This window comes from Ovis aries, chromosome 1 (genome assembly GCF_016772045.2).
Source record: "Ovis aries strain OAR_USU_Benz2616 breed Rambouillet chromosome 1, ARS-UI_Ramb_v3.0, whole genome shotgun sequence".
NCBI lineage: Eukaryota > Metazoa > Chordata > Mammalia > Artiodactyla > Bovidae > Ovis > Ovis aries.
In genome coordinates this window covers 177,787,007-177,810,068 of record NC_056054.1, presented here as the reverse complement: position 1 = coordinate 177,810,068, position 23,062 = coordinate 177,787,007, and the positions used below count along the sequence as shown (strand labels likewise).

General features: G+C 41.5%; 1 protein-coding gene across 1 annotated transcript in view; it reads right to left on the bottom strand.

Annotated features, from left to right (window-relative positions):
* Positions 1-349: 349 nt before the first annotated feature.
* TMPRSS7 (transmembrane serine protease 7) overlaps positions 350-23,062 on the bottom strand; it is a 54,241-nt gene continuing 31,528 nt past the window's right edge. The window contains exons 10-18 of the mRNA XM_027965922.3: positions 19,370-19,476; positions 15,195-15,331; positions 13,211-13,318; positions 10,610-10,720; positions 9,582-9,698; positions 8,417-8,588; positions 5,753-6,021; positions 3,793-3,929; positions 350-1,007 (exon numbers count right to left, since the gene is read on the bottom strand). Of these exons, the coding sequence (XP_027821723.2) occupies positions 837-1,007; positions 3,793-3,929; positions 5,753-6,021; positions 8,417-8,588; positions 9,582-9,698; positions 10,610-10,720; positions 13,211-13,318; positions 15,195-15,331; positions 19,370-19,476 (1,329 nt within the window). The 3' untranslated portion in view covers positions 350-836. The remainder of the gene's footprint in view (positions 1,008-3,792; positions 3,930-5,752; positions 6,022-8,416; positions 8,589-9,581; positions 9,699-10,609; positions 10,721-13,210; positions 13,319-15,194; positions 15,332-19,369; positions 19,477-23,062) is intronic.

Here is a 23,062-nt window from a genome sequence, read left to right as displayed (position 1 = left end):
ATGCCAGATATTATAAGGCTATGCAAATAAAAGAAAATCTTGGCCATTTGAGTTTTATAAAAGGATCAGAAGTTAGATGATTTCTGAAAATTCTCCCTTTCAAAACAATCATCCAAAAACTCTTTTGTCTTTCAATTGTTGGCCAGCCTTGCCACAATTTTTTTTAAATCCCATATAAATGTTTTCAATCCTCCTACTAGAATGCTTCATTCTATCATTTTAATGAAAAGTACTAATTGTTAGTTTTGTTAGCTGATTGATGGTTTCTCTGTACACAATACTACCATGTTATTGCTGAAGAAATGTCCCCGTGATATGGTTAGACCAAATACTGGAAAATGACAATATAGGTATTTCCTCTGTCAGTAACAGAGTTTGCCTTTATTTGCTTCGTGAAGGAGTCATTTTTATACATTCCATTAGAACACCAAAGATCAGGTGTGATTTTCTTTTTATGGAACTTATTTCAATAAATCATATTTACCTAGATCTTTATAAATATCTGCCCTTGAATAGGAACATAAATTAAGGTGTGGATTCCTGAACATCTCACCAACTTATCTTATTTTAGAGGCTTGGTTCATGACATTACTTTCATTTTCTTCCATTCCTGAATCAAGGTCCCTTTGATCCTTAAGAATGAATACAGCTGTATCCTAGATGCAATTTTTCTTGGAATAAAATACATATTAATCTTTCTGTCTTTCAATAAATACCAAATGTATGCAATCTGAAATTTCCAGAAGAAAAAAATTATCTCATTTTATTGACAATTACTGCATTTCTTTTAAAAGAATCTATCACATAAAACACAGTCAAAAATCAAACTTGCACAATTACAAAAGAGAAGGGACATATTTATGAATCCAGGGAACAAAGTTTGACACCCTTGTGTAAACACCAGGAAAGTTTGGTCTTCCACATCCATGACCCCAGCTAACAATGCCAGTCAAAATCCATTTTCCATCACTCTTTCTTCGACAGGATAAAGGTCCACCTGAATCTCCCTATAGAAGAAGATAACATTAAGTAAAAGCATTTTTGTTCCATGGTTGTCAATTTTGTTATTAAAGTGCCTAATGAATTGTGTTCAAACTCCCAGTCTGACAGGGTTCTTAGCTAATTCCTATGCAGTTTGGGGAAGTACTAAGAAATAATGTGAAACTTCTAATGTCATTTTAGAATTATTTTCCCTATAATCAAAAAGGTGCATTCATTATAAGAAACTTGATTCTTTAGGCCAGGAATAATACTTGAAGATTCTTGCAAAGGAATCAACTTTCACATACCTCCAAACAAATAGCAAACCTCAATAATACAAATAGTAGTAGTAGTAATAGTAATAATAATAACTAACATTTATTTAGTGCTGGGATATGCTAAGCACTATTTTGGGTCATTGAATCCTCATAATAACCTTTTGCCTCTTCATGGTTCACAGCCTTGTCATGGTGAAGGGGCTTGCATAACCCAGTGAAGCTATGAGCCATGCTGTGCAGGGCCACCCAAGATGGCCAGGTCATAGTGGAGAGTTCTGACAAAACATGGTCCACAGAAGAGGGGATGGCAGAACACTCCAATGTTCCTGCCATGAAAACCCCATGAACAGTCTGAAAACATGAAAAGATACAATATCAGATGAGTCCCCCAGGTTGGAAGGTGTTCAGTATACTACGAGGGAGGGGTCAAGAAGACTTGTACACGACTGAGTGACTTTCACTTTCATTTAGTGGTCGTATGTGCTAAGCACTGTTTTGGGTCATTTAATCTTCGTAATAACCTTTTGAGGCATGGTTATCTTAGAGGATTGGTTGACTTCTACCTCTATGCCATGCAACTTCAGTGTTGGCTTATGGCCGTGAGGGAAAAAAGGAAAGGAGACCCTCTTTAGTTGGCAAGGTCCAATGACACAACCCCAAGATCACAGGCTGATAGTTGTTACAGAGAAATCACTCTCACTTGAGAGCCCTTTCTAGTATCTTAATTCCAAAAACAAAGGCTGAAATAATTCAATGTTTAAATAGAATTTCTACAGTGTTCATTACTTAAAGTATAATGCCTGAAATTTTGTTTTCAGCTAAATGTGTTTGTGAGTGCTTAGTCATGCTTGACTCTTTGCAACCTCATGGACTGTAGTCCACTGACGCTTCTGTCCCTGGGATTCTCCAGGCAAGAACACTGGAAGTGGGTAGCCATTCGCTTCTCCAGGGGATCTTCCCGACCCAGGGATCGAACTTGGGTCTACCTGCATTGCAGGCTGACTGTTTACCATCTGAACTCTCAGGGAAGCCCTAAAGCTGCCTACTCAGAGGCAAAGTTAAAAAAAGCATTCCAGATTTGTCCTTGGATGCCACCCCCACAATTCTAAACCTGATTAGGTAAATTCCAAGTAGTAGAGACTGGAATCTTTTTATTTTAACTGTTGGCACACCAACTCTCTGAAGCCTCATTTAACCTCTAAATGCTGGTAGCTATGGAGAACAGGACTATATAACCAACTACCTGCAGGTAGCACCCAAAATACAGTAGCTTTCAGAGATAAGAGTTCAAATCCCAGCTCAACTAGCTGACTTAGGCTCTCTGTGCCCCAGTTTCCTCTTCTATAAAATGTGGATGAAAGAATAATTTGAATGAATTTGTGTAAAGATCCCAGAGAAGGCGATGGCACCCCACTCCAGTACTCTTGCCTGGAAAAATCCCATGGACGGAGGAGCCTGGTGGGCTGCAATCCATGGGGTCATGAAGAGTCGGACACGGCTGAGCAACTTCACTTTCACTTTTCACTTTCATGCATTGGAGAAGGAAATGGCAACCCACTCTAGTGTTCTTGCCTGGAGAATCCCAGGGACGGGGGAGCCTGGTGGGCTGCCGTCTATGGGGTCGCACAGAGTCGGACATGACTGAAGCAACTTAGCAGCAGCAGCAGCAGCAGTGTAAATATCCTAGCACCGTCCTTGCCACAAAATAGGAATTCAGAAGATAGAAATCATGTTTATAATCGAGTTTTTGTAGCACAGTGTCTAAGGTTACGGAAAGATGTGGGAACAACTCCTCTGCCTACACGTGTGCTCAGTCATGTCCGACTCTTCACAACCCCAGGAATTGTGGCCCAGCAGGCTCCTCTGTCCATGGGATTCTCCAGGCAACAATACTGGAGTAGGTTGCCATGCTGCCCCCAAAGGGATGTTCCTGACCCAGAGATGGAACCCGAGTCTCCTGCACTGGCTCATCCTCTAAAACACCTGCTCACTTTTTGGTAATCCTATAGGTATCTGCATAGATTGGAATCTAAGACTTATAGAAATATCCCCCCAAAGGTGATCTTCAACTTCACCACTGTCAGGAGGCCTCCAGTCACCTTTCCCACTCCTCTTTTCTTTCCCCCAGGCTGTGTGTCAAAGGAGTAAGTGAATAGAATACTTGTTATTTTAGAAGGTACACAGCCACTGCTAGAGAAATGGGTAGCGATCCTAAAACACTGTGTGTGCGCGTCTAGCTATGTTTTTTAGTTTCTGGTTATTAAGACAATCATGGCAGAATGATAAATGCTGACCCCATTCTAATTGTGGGAGAAAAATACATGGGACTAGAAAATGAGTTTTACAGATCCAATTAGTATTTAATCACCTTTCCCTCATCTCAGACACGTGGATTATAATTAGTGTCTGAATTAAGGCAATCACCTGCCCGAGTTATTGCCATTATTATTATTACCCAGATGGTGTAGATTAAACATGAAAGCATTTATGGAAAGTACAGCATGTTAGACAAAGAAACCATAAGATGGCTTACTCTGCAAGCGTCTTTCTTGCCTGACATGACACCCGCACAGAACATCCTCGAAGTGACGATGCCGTAGGTGGAAACACAGAGGGTCTGGTCAATGAGTTCGACCTCTGCTTGCTGCAAAACAGGGGAGCCTTTATTGTCTGGAAGATACACAGAAGTAGAAATCAAGGCAATGATTACACTTACTTTATTAGACAATTTATTCATTTTCTCCTTTTACTCTATAACAATTTTTTTAAGATAAATTCTATTATGATCCTCATTTTTTCAAATGAAGACATAGGGCTTAGGAGGATAAAGGACTTATCTAATGGCACACAAATAGCAAAAAAAATAGAGCAGGATTCAGATCCAAGGTCTGACTCGGCCATTTGAGCCATCTGATGGGGCCAAGGTCAGACTCAACCATCTGAGCCAGGGTGCCATGGTCCTTCTCCACATACCTCCTGCCTTCAAGACTGTGAGTCAGAAACAGCCGTTGCCAACACTCCCTGGTCAAGAGGGCCCCTTAAGTGGAACATGATAACTGACATCTGGGAGTATCTAGGAACCATAAAAACATAGGAGTTTGGATACAGCCCTTTCACTTCCTTTTTAACCCATATGGCTAAGATAATTCATTGATGCACTCACGCTTGTAAAGAAAATACCCATCAGCAGTGCCAGGCTGCCCAGCTCCCGGAAAGGTGTGGGAGTGACCTGCATCTGCTCACAGCTGCACGGCAGCTGCAGTGGTGGTCACGTCCACTTCTGGGGCTGGGGAACACAGCAGTGTCATGCAAAGTTTTGTACTTTACATGAATGTTAAAAATGTTCTTTGTGTGTAGTAAATATTTAATAATACTATCAGAAACATTAAAGTCAGCAGAATCATTTTTTTTAAAAGAAAATGCCCCATGATAAAGTGGTTGAAGAAATTCTTTCCTCTTATGATATACAATGATGTAATGAAAGCCCTGAGCACAATCCTGATGGTTTATAGGTGTTCGAGCAGTGATCTGCCTTCTCCCAGAAGGCGCACACAGGTGGTGAATTTGGTGAGTTCAATAATTAAATGTAGGTAGTTAGCACTGGAGAAGCTGCCCATAGTGAATCTTTAGAGACTGTCAAAGCAAGACCAAGATACAGTTCAAGATTTAAAGATAATGTACCTGTTGTAAGCAGTTAGAAATGACTATAAGGGAATCCAAGAGAAAGACTAGGAGATCAAGGGAAGCATCAGCTCTCACCTCTGGGGAGATGTTCACAAAGTTTTGGATTATTCTCTTTACTGTGTATGTAGAATCCTAAACCATAAAAACCTTGGCAGGGCAGATGTAAAGACTTCCCTGCCATATAATCTGACCTTTGTGCATATGATAAAGATGCCCCCTCTGGGCGGGGTAGTTGTAAAATGGCATTCTCTCTTGGTGGACCATTCCTAGGCCGATGTGACCACCCCCAAGGCCTGAATCTGCAGTCTGGGGAACTGAGGACAATCTGGGTTTCAGCCTTCACTCTCATCCACTTGCCCAGTTGCCCTTGTGAAGGACATACTTGCATAATCCTCCAGACAATTGTCTATGAGTTGACATAGTAAATTGTGTATAAGAAATCTTCTCTTTTTTATGAAAATGAGTCTTTTTTTTTTTTTTATGAAAGGGAACCTAAAAATATGGAGGAAATGTTCTTCTATAGCAGAAAACACAGCAAACCCCTCCAGGATTGAAAAGGGCCTGTACTATCCTGTCCTGCCTTGCTCAAAGACCTTCCCTTAAGAAGAGGTTCTCTCTTCTTTGGGGGATAAGGGGAAAGCATCATAAAATCAGAATTCTAATACTCTCCTCCAGCCTATCTATCAGAGTTGTCAGAAGGCTCAGGTGAGATCATATATGAAAACCCTCTCCGTGAACCCCAAAGCACCACATCAACAGGAGTTGGTGTGGTCTGGAGGGGAGCGGAGGGCATTCACTGGCACACACACCTGCTTCGTGCCTGCGCCCCCAGCCGGTCACCCAGCACTTCTCTCCACTGCGCACTTTCTGGCCGGCAGGAGGAATGCATATCGGCTGGATGAGCTGCTTCAGGGTCTCAGGCCAGGCGACACTGAGCTGTAGCAAGGCAATATCATAGTCGAAGGTCTGGCTGTTATAGTATTCATGGACCACAATTCTTCTCACTGGGGAGACGAACTTGGCATTCCCCTGCACATACATGCCAAGGTGCGCAGTCCACGGTGTGGGATCAGACAGCCTGGTACGAAAGGAATGAAGCAAAAGTCAGAGGCTTGTAGAACTATACATGGTTTGCAAAGAGCACTCCAGAGAAGGAGAGGGGCTGTGGGAAGGGAGGTCTGACTTTCACTCCCTATTGTAGTAACTGACTCTGCCTCTGAGCCTCCCTTGTCTTCTTAGTAAAACCAAAGATAATGTAAGGTAGAGTAGGGCTGGCAGATGAGAGCTGGGTTCCAAAACATTCCCTCAGTGAATTCTAAGGACATGCTGGAAATTTTCTTGCCTTCAGTATTTCAGGAACCACCCACAAGTCAAGATTGTTAGTGACTGGAGTTTATTTGGTACCTTCTCCCTATTCATGCTGACAGTGGTATTTGACGGAGAGAGACAGGGCCAGTAAGACAGTGATCTGGGGATCCTTTTATCAAATTCAAATGATACCAAGATACATTAGAAATCAAAGTGTTCCAAGCAGGAATTTAAGGAGATTTCTTTTTGCAAACTACCAGAAGTCTTAAAGATTGCTGCTCTAACTGCTCAAGCTTGACTATCCACAGGGCCCCACTCCCTATGAGCCCTCAGTGGACTGGCATGAAGTCATGAGGGCTTTGTAATCTCCATCTGAGGTTTCTTATCTCCACCAGCACAGCAGCCTTGCTCTGGTGGGGTGAAGAGAACGTGGACGCTTTGGAAGAAAAATAAGGACAGATCCCAAAGTGCTCGGCCCCTAATCTCACGTGCAGTACAGGGACCCAGGGGAATATTAAGGGTCATATATTACATAAAGGACTAGTGATGGAACAGAAGCATAGCCATTTCAGTCATTAACATGAATCCTGTAATTTCCAGGAGAAACAAATACTCTTAATTGTATGAAGTGAAGCGAAGTCGCTCAGTCGTGTCCGACTCTTTGCGACCCCATGGACTGTAGCCTGCCAGGCTCCTCTGTCCATGAGATTTTCCAGGCAATAGTACTGGAGTGGATTGCCATTTCCTTCTCCAGGGGATCTTCCAGACCCAGGGATCGAACCCAGGTCTCCGGCATTGTAGAGAGACGCTTTACCGTCCGAGCCACCAGGGAAGTCCATTAATTGTATAAATTCATTGAAATACTTGTAAAAATTCTAAGTGAGAAATAATTGATATATTTTTGTACCTAGGATTCAGCTGGTTCCAAATAAAGGTTACATTTTCAGTGAAGTTGTTGTCTGAGCTTTTTTTTCACCCTTAGCGGGGAGAATGTCTGGCCCACGATAATCCCATCAGTAAGGGCAGACACAGCCCTCCCAACAATTACCCTGAAGGACTTGTTTGTGATCCTTCTCTGTGATACTGTGATTTATAATAAAAAATATACATTTGGTCATCCTTCCATTCCTGGCACAGAGCTCCTAAAACTCATAGAATTTCCTAAGTGATGAGAGGGACCAAAGTGTCTTTTGTTATGTTACAGAGGTTACTTTGGGACTGCAACTAAGGCTGAAGGGGCTAGAGGATGAATCTGTGTCCAGTGACCAATGATTCAATGAATCATGCCTGTGTCAGGAAGCCTCCATAAAAGCCCAAAAGGTCTGGAGAGCTTCCAGGTTGGTAGACAGGTGAAGATTGGGAGTGAAACTGTCCTTGCATGGAAAGCTGCACTCTTTCTCATACCTCACTGTATGTATGTCTTTCATCAGGCTGTTCCCAAATTGTATCTTGTTACAATAAACTGGCAAGCCAGCAGGTAAAATGTTTCTCTGAGTTTTGTGAGCTGCTGTAGCAAATTAGTAAAATCCAAGGAGGGGGTCACTGGAACCTACACCCTATAGCCAGTCAGTCAAAAGTGCAGGTGACAACCTGGACTTTCTACTGGTGTCTGAATTGGGGGAAGGGGAGTAGATTTGTTAGCCTGAGCCCCTAAAGTGCTTAATCTGTCTATCTGGGGAGACAAAGTCAGAACTGAGTTGAATTACAGGACACCTAGCTGGTGTCAGACAATTGCTCGGGGGTGTGGGAAGCCTCCCCACCACCACCCTGGAAACTGGATACAGAATCGTTGCCTTCACACCCTGAGTAGGGATCTCCATACTCCAGTGCTGTGCTCCACACATTCCTCAGTCATCCCTCAGTGCTGTGCTCCACACTTTCCTACACTCCACAGTCTTCACACATTCCCACAGAATTCCTTCCAACTTGAAAGTGCTATCTCATTTTCTCAGCCTAGTAAAAGTTTATTCATTCTTGATATACTTTTGTGACCTTCCCTTTAAGTCAGTAATACTTAAAAAGAAAATTCGGCATGCAATTTATGTCACAGAAACAAAACGAAATTAAGAATGACCAACTGAATTGATTGAATGGATCCAAGTGCGAGCTTCTTCCCACAATGTCAGAGTAGCTATGTGGTCAGAGTAAGAATTGAGATGCTCTACCTGCTTCCATGGAAACAGTGGGCAGCAGAGAGGAGCCACTCCCTGGAGATGACTGAGGCGCCACAGTAGGCAGATCCAACGAAGTGGAGGCTGACTTGCCACGGCCAGCCCCCCTCCTGGGTGTCGGTGCCCCCGATGATCCGGTGGAGGGTGGGGGAACTGCTGGTGCAGCCTTTAGGAGAGGAGGGGTCCCATGAGTTAAAGGCAGACTTGGAGGTAAAACCAAGCAGTCAGTCAAATTTTGAGCTGGGTTGGGAAGTAACTAACCAGGTAAGCAACCGGAAATCCCTTGCTTATCTAGAGAGGCAATACGTGGGTCTGTCTGAAACCAGCACCAACAAACCACTACCTGCCTCCTGAAAACAGGCCTTGATGCAGAGTCTCTGTACAGTAACACACATGTAGGGAGGAAGGGATCTATTGGTAACAGCTGTACCAATAGAAACAGCAGCTGTGGAGTTCAGGTTGTTAGGTAGAGAAGAAAGATTAGTCCCAAAAGCAACCGAATTAAGAGTGTCCTTGAAATTGTGTTGATTTGGGAGAGAATTGTAAGTCCAAAACAAATGAAAACCTAGTTAAGAAAAACTAGGTATCAAAGCAATTATTTCCCAGTGTAAATAGTACTGAGAAGGATATACAGTTAGCATGTCGGCACATGGCCAATTAGAGATCATGCAATTAATAATAACACATGGCAGACTACAGTTCCCAGGTCATGGCTAAAGAAAGAACCAGCTCTTGACACTGATCACAACATAAGGCATAATTAATAAAATCATCCACAGTATTCCAGTACCTATTTCTTTTCTCATAGTTTTTTTTTTTTAAGAGCTTATACCTTGATTAGGGTTATTAGAAAGTGGGAGTTCTCTATGTAAACACCTAGTGTGTGAATAGTTATTATCAAGAAAGAAGGCAGAAAATACAGAATAAGTAATTTTTGATTATTTCTTATTCTTAAGAATTAAGAAATAATTACAAGAATTCAGTCTAGAATTTTTAATTCTGAGAAGCCATTTCAGATTCAGTTCACCAATATCTACTATTCTTCCCTGGCCTGTGACAACTTCTGCCAGGAGAATTATACCACGAAGGAAATGAAAATGAAAACCAGGTCGACTGAGGGAGAAATACAAAGGATCCGAAGGAACGTGTTTCTACTCACGACAGCCTTCTTCATCGGTCCTATCCGGACAGTCCATGTTGCCATCACATTTTGCATTTTGTTTCCTAATGCAAACATCATTGCCACACTTAAAAGTTCTGTCATTGCATGGAATACCTAAAAACGAACAAAAGAAGAGGCTGATTTGAGAGAATGACACTGCGCTCCGTCCACCAAGGATGGCTTAGCCACAGGGTCAGTATTTGCTGCACACGGGAGGGGGAACTGAGGCAGCCCACAGTATCCTGTCCCTGTGTCTCAGCAGAGCCACAGAAAGGCAGGCAGGCACTAGCTGAGAAGCAATCCAACAGCCTCTCCTTTCTTCCACTGTAGGGGAGATGCCAAGCTGTATCAGTGGCGTAAGCTATGCCCTCTTTGCCATTACTTTGTCTTGTTCGCCAAGAAAATTTTAAAGCAAAGATCATACTCAGTCCTTTTATTCCATTGGGGGCAGGGGGAGGATGGACAGATTTTGTGAATATACAGCACATTTGTTCACAACTCTGGCTGTGTGTGTTTTTGTAGGGGCTAAGTAGACTATACCCGATCACGGTATCTGGCACATCCCTCTATATCTGACCCACAGTATACTTTAGTCAAGAGCAACATTAAAATTACATCAGCAAGGAAAATCTTCCAGTATTCTCTCTCTCTTTCCCCCTCTCTCTCTCCACACACACGCGCAGACTCCACCCCAATTAGTGAACAACTCATCCATTTTATCTGGGCCCAGGAGGATTCCTGGGACCTGAGACTTTCAGTGGGGAAACTAGGACAAGTCGATTGCCCTAGTTCAACAGAGATATTTTGATTTTGGCTTAGAAGAGTGTGCTAGGCATATACACCCATGGTTGATTCATGTGAATGTATGGCAGAAACCACCACAATATTGTAAAGTAATTAGCCTCCAATTAATTAAAGTAAATAAATTAATTTAAAATAAATAAATAACAAAATGGGAAAGTTGAAAAAAAAAAAAAGAAGAGTGTACTAGGGAGACCAGCAGAGTGCAGAGCACTCCCGCTCACTGTGAGTGCAGTTCTGCTCATCCTGGCCGTCCTCACAGTCCTGGAAGCCGTCACAGATCAGAGGGCTGTGCTGCCTGAAAGAGCTGGCATTGCAGGCAGGTTTAAGAGTCACTGGAAGGAGAACAGGCAGAAGCTGGTGAGCCTGAGACATCAGCGGGACCCCTGAGGACCAGCAGGGCTCCTGGAAACACGCAAGTGGTTAAGATGACTTAAAGAAAACAAAATGGTGTTTGCTCAAAACTGACGGCTCCAAGAGGAAAAGTAGATATTTAAGCTTTGGTGTAATTCTTTGTACTCTGAGTTTGTCAGATCTGACTTTTGCTGTACGTAAATATATTACATTTTGGTGGTTTATTTAATTATAATTAAATGTAACATAAGATTTTAAGGAAAATAAAAATCATAAGCTGTTAGCTAAATTGCACTTGTTTACCTTCCCAAACAAGATGGAGTGTCCTGAGATTAGGGATTTTTTCTTACTCATCTCTGCACTTCAAGTGCTTGATTAAGTAGTTATTATTGTTTAGTTGCTAAGTCGTATCTGACTTTTTGTGACCCCAAGGACTGTAGCCCACCAGGTTTCTCTGTCCATGGGGTTTCCCAGGCAAGAATACTGAAGTGGGTTGGCATTTCTTTCTCCAGAGGATCTTCCTGACACTGGGATCAATCTCCTGCACTGGCAGGTGGGTTCTTTACCACTGAGCCACCAGGGAAGCCCGATCAAATAGTAGGTGCTCACTAAAAGCTTACTGAATAGATTAACGAATGTGAGATCTTAAAAAACAACAGACTTGTAGTCTGTTGGTAAGGAAAACTCTCTTTAAAATTATTTTACCCTGGAGACATTCATTTCCTGAATTAGGAAATACCAGTATAAATCTTATTACAATTTTTCTTCTTTGAAATATTTTCAGGAATTTCCTTTAAACCAGTGACAGATACAACATATTGGCGAGTACTCTTAGAAGGTATAACTTCTTAGACATTTCTGCTTTTTTGAGAAGACATTATTTGTGTTATCTGCTCTTGTTTTTTCAGAGGTACATCTTGAGGGGAGCAGAAAGGAGAACATTGCTGCTCTGAAATAGTTCATTTATCTACTCTGAGAGTACCTAGTAATCTAGTCAACTCCTAGAGAACAGCTTACCACATGGCATGATGAGAAATGATGATAACTAAAACACGGTTCTTGTTACAAAGTAATAATAATCACTTTCACTTGGAGCATCAAGTGATGCATTAATAGGAAATAATAACATAAAACACAAAAGCAACCTCAATCCCTATATAATAGTATATATTTTCTTAAGAAATAGAAGATCCTATAGATTTAAATTCTTAATGAAGCCTAAGTTAAGAGAGTTTTATTTTGTTTTGCCAATAAAAAAAGGTGTAGAGTCACAGGTTATAAGTTTTCAGTTATTTATATTTCTCTACAATATGGAAAAGATTAAACAGCTTCACCATAGCAATTATATTAGAGTTAAACTCTGGATCTTTATTTATTTTTAATATTTGTTCATTTATTTGGGCTGCATCAAGTCTTATTTGCAGCACACATGACCTTTAGTTGCAGCATTCGAACTCTTATTTGCAGCATGTGGAATCTAGTTCCCTGACCAAGGATCGAACCAAGGTCCCCTTCATCAGGAGCATGGAGTCTTAGCCACTGGACCACAGGGAAGTCCCAAACTCTCGATCTTTAGGAGAAAGCGTTGCCAGTGGTGTCATATGGTCTGGTGAACTATTCTCCCCATATTGCTCCCTGAAACTGGAGATAGATTCAGAAATGATGTGCAAATAGTAACGAAAAGCCAAATCAGAGATTCTCTGCCCCAAAATAATAATATCCAATACCCTACCATTTAATTATCACCATTGTGATATTGATGCAAACTACACAGGTAAAGAAGAAATCTTTTTATTTTTAACACCTGTACTCCATAAACGAACATTCTGAAATCGTTTACTTCTCCACAGATTCTGAACTTCTTTCTAGAGGAAAGATCCGTGCTTTAAAATGGGATCATGTTTAAGATTGTGGTAGACTGAATTATCAGCCACAGGTCTTCACTCCCTAGAGTAGTATTGTGCACCTCCACATTTGCTGTGGTCCCAAAGTGTGGAGAATAAACTCCCCTGCCCCTTGACTCTGGCCTCACTATTTGACTGATGGAATATGACTCAAGTAATACTGTTGCAGCTCCAAGCCCAGGACTTAAAAGGACACTTGTATTTTTGGTCACCCCTCATTTGTTTCTACCACTGCTGTGGCCAGTCCACTAGTTCAATGAGGAAAAGAACCATGAGAAGTAGCGCGGACTCCGGCCTGAGAAGAACCAAGCTCAGGAGGACCCACAGCTTAGGTAATGACACCAGCTGAGTCCAGCCTAGATCAATCATACCTCAGACGACCCACAGAGGGATAATCTAGAGCAAATGATTGTCATAAGTCACTGAGTTTGGGGGTGTGTCGGGGGGTAGTTTGTTATGTGGCAATAGATAACAGCTACAAAGACCAGGATATGTATCAGCACCAACAATGGTCCTGGCAAGCTACTTATTCCTAAGAAAAGTCATAATAAAAGCTTGAATACCCACCACAGAAGAGTTCATCGCTTTCATCAAAGCAGTCATTTACTCCATCACATCGCTGTGCCTGAGGGACACACAAACCGGAGGAGCATCTGAAAGATCCAACAGGACAGGCTAGAGACAATAAAAAAATAGGAAATCTTGTGTGGGTCCCTAAAACACACCAGAACACATTAACAAAGAAATGTGAGTTGCTAAGTGACGTGAGTAGCAATGTGGCAACAGTAATAATACAATTTCTCCATCAAAGCAAAGCTATAGCTGATAATTGAAAGAGCAAAAGGGAGAATTTAAGAGAGCAAAGAAAGCAAACGAATCCACAAGAAGCTGAGTCAACACTGCACCCAGCTCACCATGTACAGTCAAACTCCTACACCTCCATCCTTGACTCAGCAAGTATGTGAGTCTTGGCTTTATCCCAGACTCAAAGACAGAGAAAACTGGAGCATGACTTCGAATCTAGTAGGCTCAGAGTGCAGTCTTTAGAGTTTCTGGGGAATTTAAATGGCTTTCTGGTATCTCTGAATCCTCTATGATCAGATACATCATTCTGAGTCTGTGCATTTAATTACATTTTCAAGTGATCTCTACCATAAAATGTATTAGTAACCGCTGATCTTAAAGGTTGGACCTAGAGAGATTAACAACTGTTTTCAAAACTCAGGACTCCTAAGGCACTTCAACCAGCCTATTCATCAAAGATTCATTGCCTGCCTGGCCCAGAGTCTTTACTCCTGGGCTTGTAGCTAAACATGATAGTAATCATGAATGTTTTCTCTCTGCCATGGCCTAGAGGACTGTGTTCTTCACCCCCCAAATTCATATGTTGAAATCCTAATGCCCAAGGTGATGGTAGGAAGAGATGGGGCCTTTGGGAGGTGATAAATGATGAACCAGAGCCCTCATGAATGAGATGAGTGCCTTTATTTCAATAATAGGCCCATAGAGCATCCTCACTCCTTCCATTACTCTAGGACATAACGAGAAATCCGAGGCCAGAAGATGGCCCTCCTTCAACCAGGCTGGACCATGATCTTGGACGCCCAGCTTCTAGAACGGTGAGAAGTAAATTTCTGTTCTTTATAAGCTACCTAGTCTATGCTTTGTGCAGATGAATAGGAATAGTGCATGGGTCAAGTCAAGCACTGTCTCAATAGCACACAAATGAGAGGATAAGTTCCTAGAAAATATTCATCGTTCGAAAAAATAGTTAAAAATAAAATAGCTTACTATTTACCTCTATCCTCACCGGTGACTGTAGTATTCTGATACTCAGAAGTGTAACACTCTGAATCCAGAAGGAGATATATTAGTATTGGCAGAGATGGAAGGGTCTAACTGAGCTTTCTCTCAAGTCTTAACTTCATGGATTCCTAAGTGGTCAACCCTTACTTTCCCTGCTTTTAAAACAGGTCATGAATTTCCTGAGTCAGTGTCTACTCTCTCCAGGACTAATGACTTCCCTCAGACACTGCCTTTTCTGCTGACTGCCTTCTGGCCATGTTCCCAGTAGTTCTCAGTGTGAAGTTCAACATTCTGAAGATTGACATTTGGACTCTCCTTGAACGACCAGCTCCCCCTGTGTATCAGAGGCCACAGTGAATTGCAACTATTGCCCTTCAATCCACCAAATGATGGCGTAAACCTCATATTTACAAAAAAATTATGGATAGCAAGAAGAACAATGAATCAAGAAACTGATATTTCAGGAATAATGTAAGACACTATTTTTCAATTATGGCGAGCAGTTATATTATTTCTTCTATAATTTAAACTTCAGCAGAATAAATACATAATTGTATGCATTATTTATCATATATTTTGTTTCTACTATATATTTATTTAAATATTATTATAAAAGTAGGCTAGTCAATCGCAGAAGTAAAGAAGTAGTTTTCATTCCTTAAAGTCTCAAAGTTTAGAGTCATAAAACGTTGGCCTCTGTTTCACCTTTCGTTATGGTTTCTTAAGGGGCTGATCTCCATCTTACGTTGACTGATGTTGTAACTGCCATATTCCACCAAAAGCGGCTTGTCCGAAAGCCTTGAACTGCACTGCAGCTGAACGTGAACCAGAGGACTGGGCACTCGGAAAATCGTCTGGTGATCCATGTAGGAGCCGCAGTACCTGCCAGCAAGGGTTAGGGGCACACAGTATGAGACGGTGTCAACTGCTTGTTGACCAAACTCACTGATGCTTTTGTCATTTGAGCTTCGTCAACAGAGATGCTTATAGTAACGCTGATGATAGTCATCCATCCTATGCTAAGTTATTGTGACTGAGTCACTTCTGTCCCCTCGACAGGGAAGCCCACAAATAAAACAATAGCAGTGCTCTAAACATTATTACCTATTACTTTCCTCACCAATACTTAAAACTGGAAGAAACATGGGTTTATATCTCTTAGTCTTCTCTCTTCTTTCAGCATATATATATAACAGTCTAACAAAAAAAAAGAATTGCCTACTTTGTTCGGCTACCAACCTCTCTACAGAACAGAGTAGAATCCACCAACTAAAATTAAAAGCATGCAAAAAATTTCAGCAACACTTAAAAGACAACAATATTTCAGTCTAAATTGAATTCTGGTGAACTTCAGGGCTTGTCCTTGGCAAAGTTTCAAAATAGTGATATCTAGCTGCAATATTTCCCTACTTCAATTTCTTCTTATCAGCTAGGAGAAAATGTCCCTCCTATTAGTAATTTTTATTATATGAGCACTATGGTTAGTGGAACATGAAGTATAATTATTAATACACTGGGTACCCATGGTATGTTAGGCTCTGCCCTATGTGGTCAAGACTTTTCCAGGTGAAATATGTAAGTTTCCACAGGGAACCAATAAACACTAGGCTTGAGGGGGGTTATTCTCCTTTCGAATCTGTGAATGGCAATCACTCCAGGTCCCCAAAGCATTTGGGAACCACACATGTTCCATGGATCAGATGCTGTTGTTCAGTGGGAAGATCCTATCTTTTCACAGATCAAAATAAGTGAAGTGAAAGTCACTCAGTCGTGTCCAACTCTTTGCAACCCCAAGGACTATACAGTCCATGGAATTCTCCAGGCCAGAATACTGGGGTGGGTAACCCTTCCCTTCTCCAAGGGATATTCCCAACCCAGGGATCGAACCAAGTCTCCTGCATTGCAGGTGGATTCTTTACCAACTGAGCTATCAGGGAAGCCCCACAGTTCAAAGCATTCATGTATATTTCAGGACAAATCTTCTGCATTTGGCTGAAGTTCAGGAGCTGATGGGTGAATATACCAGCTCTGGAGATATGAGGAGCTACAAGGACCCAAATGGCTAAGTGGGAACCAACATCCAAAAGGCACCTAAAAGCTGAGTCAAGCTCTTGGGTCCAGAGTCTACTCTAGGTGTTCTTCTTGGAATTAGAATCCTGCTTTCTAATATCATGATTGTATCAGTATCTCATAGCGATTTTAACATTTACTAGAGTTTTCTTGCAAAGATGAGCCTCACTATGATGTTAAGGAGAAGTCAAGGGGAAAGGGACCTTTGAAACCTTGCTTGGGCTAGACTTTACAGGGGACAGTGTGGAAGGAGGCATACTGGAAGTTCTGATGCGAAGAATTGACTCTTTTGAAAAGACTCTGATGCTGGGAAAGATTGAAGGCAGGAGGAGAAGGGGATGACAGAGGATGAGATGGTTGGATGGCATCACTGACTCAATGGACATGAGCTTGAATGAACTTCGGGAGCTGGTGATAGACAAGGAGCCCTGGCGTGCTGCAGTCCATGGGGTCACAAAGAGTCGGACACAACTGAGTGACTGAACTGATAGTGGTAGTTTATGAAATGAACGTAAAATAAAGTGAGAGATTGATAAGCCCAGCAAGTGTTAGTTTACATGGACAGACAGGTGACAGGTAGGAAAACTGAGATGTAAGAGGTGAAGTAATTTGTTAAAATTCAAATAGCGAATAAGCAGAGACAGGATTAGGATAGAGTTCAGTTCAGTTCAGTCGCTCAGTCGTGTCTGACTCTTTGCGACCCCATGAATTGGAGCACGCCAGGCCTCCCTGTCCATCACCAACTCCTGGAGTTCACTCAGACTTACGTCCATCAAATCGGTGATGCCATCCAGCCATCTCGTCTTCTGTCATCCCCTTCTCCTCCTGCCCTCAATCCCTACCACCATCAGGGTCTTTTCCAATGAGTCAGCTCTTTGCATGAGGTAGCCAAAGTACTGGAGTTTCAGCTTTAGCATCAGTCCTTCCAAAGAACACCCAGAACTGATCTCCTTTAGGATGGACAGGTTGGATCTCCTTGCAGTCCAAGGGACTCTCAAGAGTCTTCAACACCACAGTTCAAAAGCATCAATTCTTCAGCACTTCAACAGATACTAAACCTTTACACTTTCTAACAAACCAACTGCCTTCCTCTCAGGAACTTGGTTGTACAAAGCTTTGAGGGAGGGCTATTCCTTTTTCAGGTTTGTATACTGCATTCCAGTTGCCCTGAGCACTCATACGCTACCCCGTGTTCTCTAAATTTAGGATCACCAGGCTTCCCGGTATCAGCATTGCTTTTTCTTCCTTCTCTACTATAGATCCAAAGCCTTTAGACTACTTAGCAGCAAAGCGTCAGAAATTAGTTCAATTAGAGCCTTTCTGATGAAAAGAACTGATAATGAAAAGGGCTGGCATTTAAAATCCTTTGGATACCGCTAGTATCAAAAGAATCTGATAGGATTTCAGCCAACCCACAAGACAAGGGGAAGAACTGGCCCTTCAGGAAAAGTATTTAGGGCAGAGAGCTTTTCCGGTATTTGTGGGAGGAAACCATCCATATTTTGGCAGCAATACGTTGTGAGTGGTAGGGGTTGTTACTTCGGTGAGGGAAGTATCCCATTTTTCAAAGGACTGCTTTAAGCATATAAGTTTACAAAAGATTTCTAAAGATTTGTGTTCTGGACCTCTAATTAAATACCAAAATGCAGTATCTTTAAAGCCTTGGGGCATATTCACAGTATTTATGCATCTGATGTCATTTCCTCAGCAATCTTAATCATATTAATCATAGTTAATATATTTTGATGTATGATAAGCATCATTTCACTGAATGCTTACTGAAAAAAAACTCCACTTTATTACCTCATTTTACAGACTGACAAGCAAAGCAATTAAATAATTTGTCCTAGTTAATATAGCTACTAAATAACAGGGCTGCAACTTGAACCTAGGTCTTCTGCCTCCTACATAATAGACTCTTGATTCAAAAATACTTTCCAAAGGAGTACAGGCCACATATTAATAATGGCTCCAAGAAAACCTTTAAAACAAGCAGAAAATAAAAGTAAAAATGTTAGTCTCTCAGTAATGTCTGACTCTATGTGACTCCATGCCCTCTAGCCCACCAGGCTCCTCTGCCCATGGAATTCTCCAGGCAAGAATACTGGAGTGGGTAGCAATTTCCTCCTCCAGGGGATCTTTCTGACCCAGATATCAAATCCGGGTCTCTTGGAAAATCATCTAAGAGTCTGAAGAAAATCGAAGAAGTTTGCTCAGAAACTTCTGAGCAGAAAGGGAAGGTTTCATTCATGGAAGAGCAAGGAGCAAAGAGTCAGCAGACAGATTTCTCAGGCTAACTTCACAAGTATCCTTAAAGTAAACTGAGAAGCTAATTGGCAAAAACAGGGCATCCTGTAATTTTTTAAAATATGAGAACTATTTTAACTTTAGAAGCAAATAAACAGTAAGAACAACTAAAGAATGAATTAAGGGAAAGAGTGAGGACCTACTAGGTCAATTCAGGAAGCCCAGACACCTAGATTTCTTTCAGTTTCTTTCTCCTATTGCACAGAATTGGCTAATGGTTTCTAGCTTTTATAATCACCAAGGCTTCTCTTTACTATTTTCCTTCAGGACTGCAATGCCTTATCTACCAATTATTTTTGTGAAGTACGGAGTGTGTATATCCATAGCTCAACAGCACAGAGCAGTGATGGAAACTAGGATTTATGAATCCTGGCTTAATACTTTATGAGCTGAGCAACCTAGAGAAAATTACTTAACTCCTGTGTTTTCAGTTCCCCTGTCTGTAAATAGCAAAGTGAAAACTCTTTGGAGAGAAGAAATCCAAGGCTTTGAACTTCTGGGCAAGGCTTTTCATTAAATTCTTCACATATGGTAAACACTTACATGTGCTCATTGATTTCCCACCATCCATGGTCACAGCCTTTCATACTCTTCTTGGTTATTGAATAGTTATGGAATTTCAGTGCTATGCCAAGAGTTGACAGGGGAGACTATGAAAAACAAAGGTAAGTCAGTGTCAGAAAAATGATTCAATTGAAGAATGTGTTTCAGACGAAGATTTTGTTACTCAGAACTCACTCCCTGGGCTTGCTGTTTTAAAGGCAGTTTATTCTTTGTGCCCTGTGGCACTTGGTGAGGTAGACCAGTTGCCCTGAACACGCTGACCCAAGGAAAACATGAGAGAGATGGAAGTGAACAACTCGGTGCTTAGGGAGCAGCTGTGAGACACCAGTGTGATGAACCAGGTGGCCTGGGATAGACGCATTAGTTCATCTCTACATTTCTGCTTCCTCCTAGTAAACGAGCTCAACTTTGAAAACACCCACTTGTTAGCAAGTGTACACACTTTCCTCCCTGGATACAATAATGTCATAGTTTATTTAAGACACTATTCTGATTCTTTAGAAAAAGGAAGAATGAATCAATATCCTCTTTATATTAAACCTTGGTGTTCCAGAAGGCAGTAAATGAGTCACCCCTATTATCAGAAAAGATCAGACGAGAGAAGTAGTTACCCATTTGGAACATGCACAAGTGAACACACACACACACACACAAAATGCAACTGGCCTTGTTGTGGCATTGTATGCTACGCACATACAGCACATCTGATATGCCACAATACTTGTTTTATGTTTGATCCAGGGATTAAGAGAGAGTTCTCACATTTTAGAGAGTAGAATTTTGGTTTCCTTATTTTCAAGTTTTAATTCTATCCAAGTTAGATAAGAGATTATTGCAGTGTAGCTTTTAACTTTTTAATTTACCAAGAATTTTGTTGTGATCAAATGTATGAAGTCGCCAAGGTCATTTTGCAATGGAAGGCAATTTCTGTTTATGCATATATTACCAAACTTATTATTTGTAGGATTTATACTCTTCCTAGCCTTATTTGTTGACCTCTGCCCCCACTGCCTCTATCATGAGCCAAGAAAAAGAAAAATCTCTTATTGAAGCACTCTCCACTTCTCTGTGGACTTCCTATAAGTTTTACAAGCAATAATAGTACGTCCTTTGGTGTATAAATACTTGTAGTACTTAGATCCCTGGGTGGATTGTCTTCTTTATCACTGTAGATTGCCTTCCTTTTCTCACTGCATGCTCTGATTTCAGCATTGTCTGGCGTTAAGGTTGAGATCTCTGCTTTCTTATTGATTATGTGGTCTGGTATAAATGCCTATTTTTATTTTCAGATTTATTAAATCACTTTTTAAATTCATTTTGTGTTTTAAAAACAGCATATAGTTAAGGTTTAGGTAATATTTTGTGATTCGATCTTACTGTCTTGTTCTTTTAACATGTGAATTTTGTCCATTGGCTGTTATTTCTCTGACAGACATTTGGTTTTTCAGTTACGTCATCATATTTCACGTTACAGTTTCTTTGCTGTGTGGTGTGCTTCTTTCTAATGTGTGTTTAAATATAGTAGATTTTCCCCTTTAGCCTGCCTTTGAGAGGGAATGGGTTGGATATTTTGTGACTCTGATTTAAATGTCACAACATCACCGTTAGGCAGGTAGTATGATACCCATCCTACAGAAGAAGAACTCTAGGCTAACCAAAAACAAGTAACCTTCCCAAGGTTAAGAAATGAACTACTCCTGCATGTCCAAACCAGTCCTGCATGTCTCTGAAGGCCTCCTTTTTCTTAGTCCCAAGTAGAGATCCATGTTAGGAACTCAACAGGATTGCTCTTTATTCACCATAAGACTCATGAGAACACATATCACATTTTTTCCACTCGTCATCTATTTCTTTATACTAAAAAAAAAAAAAAAAAGATGCAAACAAAGAGAGAGTAAACTCTTCAAGGAATCAATTAAATTGTACAGCATAGAACATATTCCAGTGTAATCCTCCACTAACAAACTCGCTTAGGCATTTTCACTGAGTTCCAGGGCACCAAAAACAAAATGGCTTTATAGGCACCACTACCACTCTACCCAGAACAAAGCCTGTCTACAGTGAAAGGAAATATGTCCCCTTGCACACTAATTCCGCTGACATAGAATGGCACACTTTCTACTTTCATACTCAGATTAACCAGGAGGAGCTGTTGATATTACTGTGATAAATGCAGGGGCAAAGCGCAGTTTCACAAAGCATTACAAGTTATTTTGACAAATGAACAAGAAACATGAACAATCTACTAAGTACGCTATCTCCTTCTATGTTCTATACTCTCTATTCCCATTGGCCAGCCCCTGCATTTTCTTTGTGAACTTTAACCAAGTAAGGGGAGGAATTCTCCTGATCTGGACCTGCTGTATTTAAATATTTCTCTAGTCAATGATGATGACAGAATGCAGGACATGCCTTATCTTCAATCACCCCTAGCTCACCAATGGTTGTGTCCACACAGCTCAGATGAACTTCAGATGAACACTGGAGAATTCTGCAGCAAAGATGCTTGCCACAGAAGTATGGAAGAGAGATTTCCTTCTGGGAATCCCATCTGACATGAGGAGGTGAACACCCATGGCCCACAGTGATCCCTGCTTGTGTCCGGCAGAACATACCTAATTGTATAGGGTGTTTGGCTGATAATATCTGTGATAAAACAACTCAGAAGACAGCTTCTTTCTTTGCTTCTGAGACTCTAAAGCAAAACTGATCATTTGGAGAAGAGAAACGGAAGAGAGGGAGGTGAATGTTCAGTGAAGTGATTGTTATGACACACAGGGGAGCTGAACATCTCTGTTGTTGTTGTTCAGTCGCCCAGTTGTGTTCTACTCTTTGCAGCCCCATGGACTGCAGCACGCTAGGGCTGCCTGTCCCTCACCATCACCCAGAATTTGCCCAAGTTCATGTTCATTGTATCAGTGATGCCATCTAGCCGTCTCATCGCCTGATACCCTCTTCTCCTTCTGCCCTCGATCTTTCCCAGCATTAGGGACTTTTCCAATGAGTTGTCTATTTGCATCAAATGACCAAAATATACTGGAGCTTCAGCTTTAGCATCAGTCCTTCCAGTGAATATTCAGGGTTGCTCTCCCTTAAGATTGAATAGTTTGATCTCCTTGCTGTCCAAGGGACTTTTAGGAGTCTTCTCCAGAAGCACAGTTTGAGGACATCAGTTCTTTGGCTTTCTGCCTTCTTTAGGGTCTGAACATCTTTAGGAGCCCAGAAAAGGAGGGGCTGCTGAATTTATTTATGGAGGAGGCATGATTCCTTCTAATTCCACGTGGATTGCTCGCTATTGGAGTGGCTTCTGGCAAATCATTTGCCCCCATTTCTGTTTTCTTATCTATAAACCATAACTAGAGTATCTATCCTACATCAGAGCTATATTTTGAGGAGCAAAATGTATGTGTGCTGAAAGCACTAAAGTACTAGACAAAAGGGGGGCTTTCCAGGTGGCACTAGTGAGCCATAAGAGACTTGGTTATATCCCTGGGTAGGGAAGATCCCCTGGAGAAGGACGTGGCAACCCACTCCAGTACTCTTGCCTGGAAAATCCCGTGGTCAGAGACTAGTGGGCTACAGTCCATGGGGTCACAAAGAGTCGATGCCACTGAGCACACTAAACAAAAGTAGACCACATATTATAACCTCAAAGTCCTTTTTTCGTTTTTC